Source organism: Melanotaenia boesemani, chromosome 3, assembly GCF_017639745.1.
Source record: "Melanotaenia boesemani isolate fMelBoe1 chromosome 3, fMelBoe1.pri, whole genome shotgun sequence".
Taxonomy (NCBI): domain Eukaryota; kingdom Metazoa; phylum Chordata; class Actinopteri; order Atheriniformes; family Melanotaeniidae; genus Melanotaenia; species Melanotaenia boesemani.
Window position 1 is genome coordinate 26,632,702 of NC_055684.1, and position 7,596 is coordinate 26,640,297.

Genomic DNA, 7,596 nt, shown 5'->3' on the forward strand with positions numbered 1-7,596 from the left:
CGGAAGGAGTGCTTTCCAATACCCCCATCCAAGGACTTCAAAAAGGGTGGGTACTCTGAACTGCTGTTTAGTGCTTAAGCACAAACAACAGTCAGGACCCCTCCCCCCACCTGAAGGCAGAGGGAGTCCACCCTTTGGTAAACCCCAACGTACAGGCACCAAGTCGGGGGGCAATAAGCATACCCACACCCAGGGACGGACTGGGACAAAAAAGCAGCCCTGGACTTTGACTCAGCCCGGCCCAAAATTGATACGCAAACTCAACGCCACCACCTGGCACAGATACTGTACTGTCTAAATTATACCAATAGCGATGGCCTTAGTTAATGCATAAGGTGTTGTGTTATGAGCACTGTATAGGGTTTGAACTTGAATACTCACAATAAGAAGATGCTGTAGTTTCTTCTCCGTCTGACTGAGCCAAAATAAAACAGGTCTCTAAAATACACAACACATAATCTTTGGTTTATTATAAATCACAAACTATTATTTTGTAAAGTATCTGTAATATACTTACAATGAAAAGAAGATGTAGTTTCTCTCTAGTTTCTCAGACTCAGCCAAAAAACAGGTAACTAAAACACACAACACATAATCTTTGGTTTATCATAAATCACAAACAATTAGTCTGTAAAGTATCTGTTACTATTTAATTTTTTTTAAATTACATTTAAATACTTACCTTAAAAAACCCAGCTAGGATCTGTGGCGTTTTCCTCAATGTTGGGGGATTAAGAGTTTCTTTAACAGGTCACTTTTTTCTGCAACTCTGTCAATGACCAAGTCATTGTCAAGAGACATGAGGATGTCTTTTTCTGTGCTCATAAGCATGAATGCTTCCAGGTGCTCTTGTGACTGCGTGCTCCTTATGCGACTTTTGATGTGTTTGAGAACAGAGAAGGTTCTCTCACAGGCTACCTGTGTCACAGGCAGAGTAAGGAGGAACTTGTATGCCCAGCCTAGGATATGATAGGCATCTGTGAAGAGGTTGTAGCGTTTCAGAATTTGGTAGCAGCAAACTGGGCAATCCTTACAAGATTTGCACTGTTTATTTAGTACATCTGTGTCTTCATCATCATTACAGTTATCCTCTACCATCCTCACTTTGTACTCTTCAAGAGCAGACATTTTAAGTCGTGGCCACTGAGCTGCCAAACATTTTAACTCAGACTGCAAATTGACAGCTGTTGCTCCACTGTTAAATCTGAGCAAACATTTGCTCAGTTCTTGAAATGCAGAATCAGGCAGAGTGTTCAATGATACCTCAGCAAAGTTTCTTGGATCAAGAAGGGCCAAGTCAGCATAGAGTGTACCATGGGTCAAAAAACGCCTGTGGATGCTCTCTGTGATTGTATCCATAATCTGGTTATGGACCTCAACTTCATACTGTCTGTCTGCATCTGTGAAAGTCTCAACACTTGCCGTTTCACCAGCCATCATCTTCCTTTTCCTCTTCCTCTTCTGTGGATGTGCTGCCTCCAACTCAAGCTCACAGTCCTCTTCCTCCATGAGTTGTGCATTTACCCATTGGATGAAGGTATCAGCAGCTTGCTTAATGGACTCAAAATCTCTTGCCATGTTCTTAACAGAATCTTGAGTTGCCATGACCATCCTGTGGGCACTTAAGATATCTAGTCTACTTGACTGTAGATATTTTGACAGTGGTGTTGTGACCTCAAAAATCCGCATGAAAAGCTGGGCAGTTAACACTGTGTCATACTTCATCAACGCCTCTAAGAATCCCCTAGCTTTGACACGCACTGCAGTTTTTAAGTTGGGTTGACCTTGGAAGATGCTGAGTGTCATGAGGACATCTACATACAAAGCTTGTTCTGGTTTTCCAAATGAACCAAAGATTCTCTTCAAGGCTACATCTTTGGCCCACCATCTTGTCTCTCCAATAACAGAAAGACGCCTGTGTCGGGTTTCCTGACTTCTTTGTTCCCACACGTTCATCCTTTGATAAGACTCACGAATAAACACAGCAATGTCATTCATGAGTGAGAAGAGGGACCCACTAGATATGGCCACTTCAGTTGTATCAGCCAGGACCAGGTTTAGCACATGAGCATAACACCAAACATGTATTTGGTTAGGGGCTTTGAGTGAGAGGAGGGTAGAGAAGCCTCTGTACTGGCCCTGCATGTTTGATGCACCATCGGTAGCATTGCTGACACAGTTACTGATGTCCAGATTAAAGCGTTCCATCACATTTGTTAGCATCTGAACAAAATATTGGCCAGTGGATGCCTCACACTTGACCACTGCAAGAAGCCGTTCCTGAATTGCATCTGTAACATATCTCAAAATTACAGAGCACTGCTCATGGGATGTGATGTCCTGGGTTGTATCTATCTGAACAGAAAACATCTTGCTTTCAGCAACCTCTTTTGCTATGGTCTCCTGAATTAGCAACTGTACTGTGGAGATGACTGTGTTCACAGTGTTTTTGGATAAAAATGTTACAGCAGCACCACGACCCCTGGTCTGTGACTGATGCATCTGTTTACTTTTTGCTATGCACTCAGTGAGATGTTCCTTCAGGCATACATCGTATTTCCCTAGAAGAGTGATGAGCTCTAAAAAGTTGCCATGGTCGATGTTGTGGTCATCAAGAGTGTATGCTGCCTCCGACTGCTGTCCTCGATAACTCAGTCCTCTCTTTCCAATGAACTTCACCACATCAACTACACGTTCCAGCACTTGTCGTTTCTTCCTAACTTGATCTCTGTGAGCCACAATTTGGGGGCCATGTATTAAGCTGGCTATATCTGACTTGGATGCCCTCAAAAAATATGCCTCAGCACAACCTCTGTGCATGCTGCTTCGCTCATGCTCCTCAACTCTCTGACTGATATGATTCCAGTCCTGCATACCACTTATAAATGGATTGTTTACATTTGGTTTTGCAAATGCTAAACATACCACACAATAAAGTGTATGGTTTGCCTCACAGTATGTCAGCCACTTTCGGTCTGTGCCATCTTTGTGTTTAAAAAGCCTCTGTACCAAAAGCTGCTTGGTATTTCTCTGTGGATGGAAGGAAAAAAAAACATCCAGACTGTGATTATCAGGCTTGGGGCGCTCAAAGCAGTTTAAAGTGGAGCTGGGGGGGTCTCTGGGCCTTGGTCTATGCTCGACCTGAATAAACAAATGATGAATAGACTTTTAAAAAGTTATTAAAAAAATTAAAATCATTTAAAAAAATGTTTTATGTATTTAACACAGAACACCATACAATATAATGTTGTCCAAAGACAAAATAATATATTCACGCTATTTCCCTTTTTAAACTTAATCAATTAATAATCTTTATTAAAGCAGTAACTTAAATTATCTTACTGCACAAATATACCATTTCAATGAAAAACACCAGATTAAAAATATAACCTTTTTATTCAAAGTCTAGTTTTTGAGAAGTAACTGTATGTTACTGCAATTTTTAAAACATAAAACGTAGAAGTAAAAACTGAAAGCACTATCTACTGCCTACTGTCTTTTTTTATTTCTCTTTTATTTACTATTTTTCAATAATAATCCTACATGTGGCATTTAACAGCATAACTGTTTCAAGTTTAGCTATTTCAACTCCTACAGTAATGTTTTTATTTCATGTCAGCACAAGCATGTCACTCTCTCTTACTTTCTTATGTTCCATACTTACTTGCCCTGTGTCTGTCTGTGGAACTTCCACAAGCTCGACTCTCTGTCCCTCATTATTATGAACAGGTGCTGCCGTGGCGCTGCTGCTAGCTCTGGCTGGCTCTGTGCCGCTGGCGCTGCTGCTGCTGCTGCTGCTCCTGAACATATCTGTTAGTTTGTGGCATTTTGCAGCTTCATCATCTAAATTACGCTTTTTCTTATCCCTTGCTTTTTCTGCTCCACCTTTTTCTTTCCGTTTTTTATTCGTAGTACTTTCCATACTCGATTTTATCTTACTCTTCGTTTTAGATTTTCTTCTTCTGCTGTGCAATTTGTGCGCATTGGCGGATGACATTCAACTTTAAAGCGCATTGCTGCCACCTACAGGTCTGAGATGTGAAACAGCAGATTGTAGCACTGGTAACGTCTGCGGCCGGCCATCAGCTGCTGTGACAGCTGGCGGCCGGCCGTTACATAACAGCTGATGCAAATTACATACTGTATGTGACGGCCGGACCGGCCGCCAGCCGTCCTATAGCACCGGCCGTTCTGTGATTCTCCAGAACTCACAGATGGCCAGTCCGCCCCTGCCCACACCTGCTCGGTGCCTCTCACTGGGAGCAACTCCAAAGTGGAAGAGGGTCGAGCCCCTCTCAAGTACAGTGGTTCCAGAGCCCAAGCCGGGAGTTGAGGTGAATCCAATTATATCTAGCTGGAACTGCTCAACCTCACGCACCAGCTCAGGCTCCTTCCCCACCAGAGAGGTGACATTCCACATCCCTAGAACTAACTTCTGCAGCCAAGGATCAGACCGCCAGGGTCCCTGCCTTTGGCAGCCGCCCAGGTCACACTGCACCCGACCCCTATGGCCCCTCCTGCAGCTGGTGAGCCCACCAGAGGGGGGTTTTGCCCATGGGGCTCACCCGGTCCCGGTAACCCACATCCAGGCAAGAGAAACCTGGGTCCATGGTTTGTCGTCATCATAGGGGTGTTTTGAGCCGTGCTTCGTCTGGTCTCTCCCCTAGACACCTGTTTGCCATGGGTGACCCTAACAAGGGCATAAAGCCTTTGTCAACATAGCCACTTAGGATCGTCAAGACAAGCAAACTCCTCCACCATGGTAAGGTAGCGGCTCAGGGAGTAGTGTATCCATACAGTCACACAAATTAATTTAGTGAGTGCCGAGAAATAAATTAGACTAAAATCTTTGTAAATCAATATAAACTTTTTGGTTAATTTAAGCAAAAGTCCAGTGTTACCTGTCGAGGTGAAACTTTGCCAGCTCTGCATCCATCTTGAAATTAATTTGGTCTCTCAGACTTATCCACCTTTCAAAAGATTCTCCCATACTGATTCTCGTTTTATTCCATCTTTTGGTCGTTTGCTTTTATTAGCAGGATGCCGAGGCTTTTTAGGTTTTTCTGAAACTATAACTAATTATTTAGCCTTTAAAAAGATAATATTTGTTATGTATGTTGCATTTATATTTCTAATATGTTTTAAATGTTTTTATATAAACCTCTGGAGGACAAAGCAGTGAGAAACCAGGAACCTTTATTTTTTTAAAAGGAAAATATTAGGTCAACAAATTCATATTATATAATTACACGTTTCCTCATTTGTCATAGAATATTGTCCTGCATATTTTTGCTTTATCAATCCAGTTTAGATAAATAGGTTCCCACTGCAACATTAAAAAGGCAAATGCAAATTCATTCCGTGGTCTTACAGCACCACAAAATTACAGTATTTCTCAAAACAATGCCATTGTTACTCAGCATACTGTAAGCCACAAACCACATTGAGCCATTTGAACTGGAATACACAGCACTCTGCTAAAGACAGGTCCCAGTAAAAATAGTTTACAATGATTTTGTGTTTCTTTTCTTTCTTTAGAATTTAGTCGTGCAAAATGTGTCAACACAAAACTTTTAACATGCCCAGGTGCTTCTTTGGCAGCAGAATTTACTTAACAGGCACAGGCCTACTTTTAAAAAAATCTCATTATTTCTTTATTTATTTTTTTATAATCAGATGACTCCTTTGGGGTGAAAAAATTTTATTGTTTCATTATTGTATTAACAACTCACAGCAGTTCAATAAAGGATAAATATTTATTTGTAACCATGCAGCCACAGTAAATCTATCACATAACTTACCCAGCACTTAAAAGTGTAATGGTTCCTGTTTTCACTTTTTCAGAATGATGCCTAAAATGATATCCTCTTTCATTGAAGTGTAATGTTAATCACCTTTTATCAGAACTGTCTCTAGGATAAAAAGCTGGAATTGTGAACAACCAGAGAATCCAGGTAGATTTCTAAAGCAGAGTAGATGGGAGACAAAAAGCACCCATAATTATTGGCTGTCACAGGATACAGAGTACATGCAGAACAATTATGGATGACATACAAATTGCTGTGTAATTTCAGACGGGCATTTTTTTGTTGGAGAAGATCTCCTCTTGTGAAGCCCAACAGATAATATTCAAATGGCAGTCAAGGCCAAAGAGATTGTCATGTCATTGTTGCACCATTTGATATGCCAAGGACACATTAATGGCCCTGGGCACATGCAGAACAGCAGATCAAACACTTTCTAAGAGAAGGCAGTGTAACACAAAACAAGCTCCTGGAAAAGACCCATGCTACTGAACTTTGGCAGAGTAGTTTACATTGTAGTAACAAGTTTTGAAAGTATTAAAAATTTCTTGACAAATTTCATATTTAAAACTGATTTTGTGTGTATGTAAGAGTATTGAGGGTTGTTGTTTTTTACTGATTCCATTGTTAACAACCAAGGACACTAGTGGAATCAACACAATTTAATATGAGGTTATTCATGCTCACTGATTAGTCAAGTGTGCTCATATACTATTCACAAGGAGGCTTCATCAACTTTCTCTGTTTGATTTATGCATGAACAGCTGCAGAGGTGGCATAGATGCCAGGCAAGCCTGAAACACACGTAACATGAAGGCAGATCGCCTCTGTCCTTCAGCCATCTGCAGGTACAGTTTGATGATCTCTGCAAGTGATTAGGTTCATGTCAGAGGAAAGACGAAGATTAATACACTGGGAGGCACAGTGAATTGTAGCTGGTTGGAGGTGATCCAGGCACATTGCAGACAGCTGACAGTTCCAGTGTTCATGGGTCATGAGCTTAATGAAATGACTGCTAGTACACCATGGGTGAGCTTTGTATCAATATTCAGATAAACCTGAATTGTATACTTTCCAGGGTGGCTGTGATTAATGCAGTTTAGGGGTTAAAGTGCTCACATTCTTTTTACATTCTAGTATAATGCAGTTGTCTTGCAGTTGCTTGATTATTTATTATTTAGCAAATTGGTGATGTTTAAGTTTTAGTTGTTTTGGAAGGTTTGTTTGTGTTAGTGTACATATCTAGCTCAGCTAGTGAAACGACAGAAACTGTGGAATTTCGACTGTTTTAAGTTTGAAAACATAAAGGATGAAAAAACATGAAACATAATCTTAGTGAATTGCAAATTGTGCATGGATGATATTATGTGTCTGTAAGCTATGAAGTGCTGTATTGATAATCTAAACAGACATCTGAAACCTGAGCACAAGCTCCACAGCACTGTTGAGCAGAATGATGCTACTGCTACAGCTCTGTTACAGCAGCAGCTTGCTTTTAGTAAAAGTTGTCAATTGCAGAGAAAGTTTTACAGATGTTTGCCTCCCATTTTGTGAAGAAAGTTGTACTGTAAATATTAAGGCTACATTCCCTTTGAACAGCACAAACAACACATGGAAGGAACTGTTAAGGGATGTCCGTTTTTACTTTAATTAGTTACATTATTTTTGTATCTTAAGTCATTAATGGTAGTAATGGTAGCACAACAAATGACCTGTAAAAGAAACTATTATATGCTGGAATGAGATAATGCTAAATAAATGGAAGCAGGAAAGTTGTGGAATAAGAAAAAAA

The 7,596-nt window shown here is 40.6% G+C and overlaps 1 protein-coding gene and 1 long non-coding RNA gene across 2 annotated transcripts; both read right to left on the reverse strand.

Annotated features, from left to right (window-relative positions):
- Window positions 1–351: 351 nt before the first annotated feature.
- LOC121635185 lies at window positions 352–807 on the reverse strand. Its single transcript, XR_006009357.1, has 3 exons — window positions 683–807; window positions 518–575; window positions 352–438 (listed from the first exon to the last, which is right to left on the reverse strand). It is a non-coding gene; the product is annotated as an uncharacterized LOC121635185 (long non-coding RNA).
- Window positions 808–2,408: 1,601 nt separating this feature from the next.
- LOC121636965 lies at window positions 2,409–4,063 on the reverse strand. Its single transcript, XM_041980831.1, has 4 exons — window positions 3,665–4,063; window positions 2,969–3,141; window positions 2,551–2,728; window positions 2,409–2,432 (listed from the first exon to the last, which is right to left on the reverse strand). The coding sequence occupies exons 1-4, from the start codon at window positions 3,995–3,997 to the stop codon at window positions 2,409–2,411; spliced, it is 708 nt and encodes a 235-aa protein (XP_041836765.1). The 5' UTR covers window positions 3,998–4,063.
- Window positions 4,064–7,596: the final 3,533 nt, after the last annotated feature.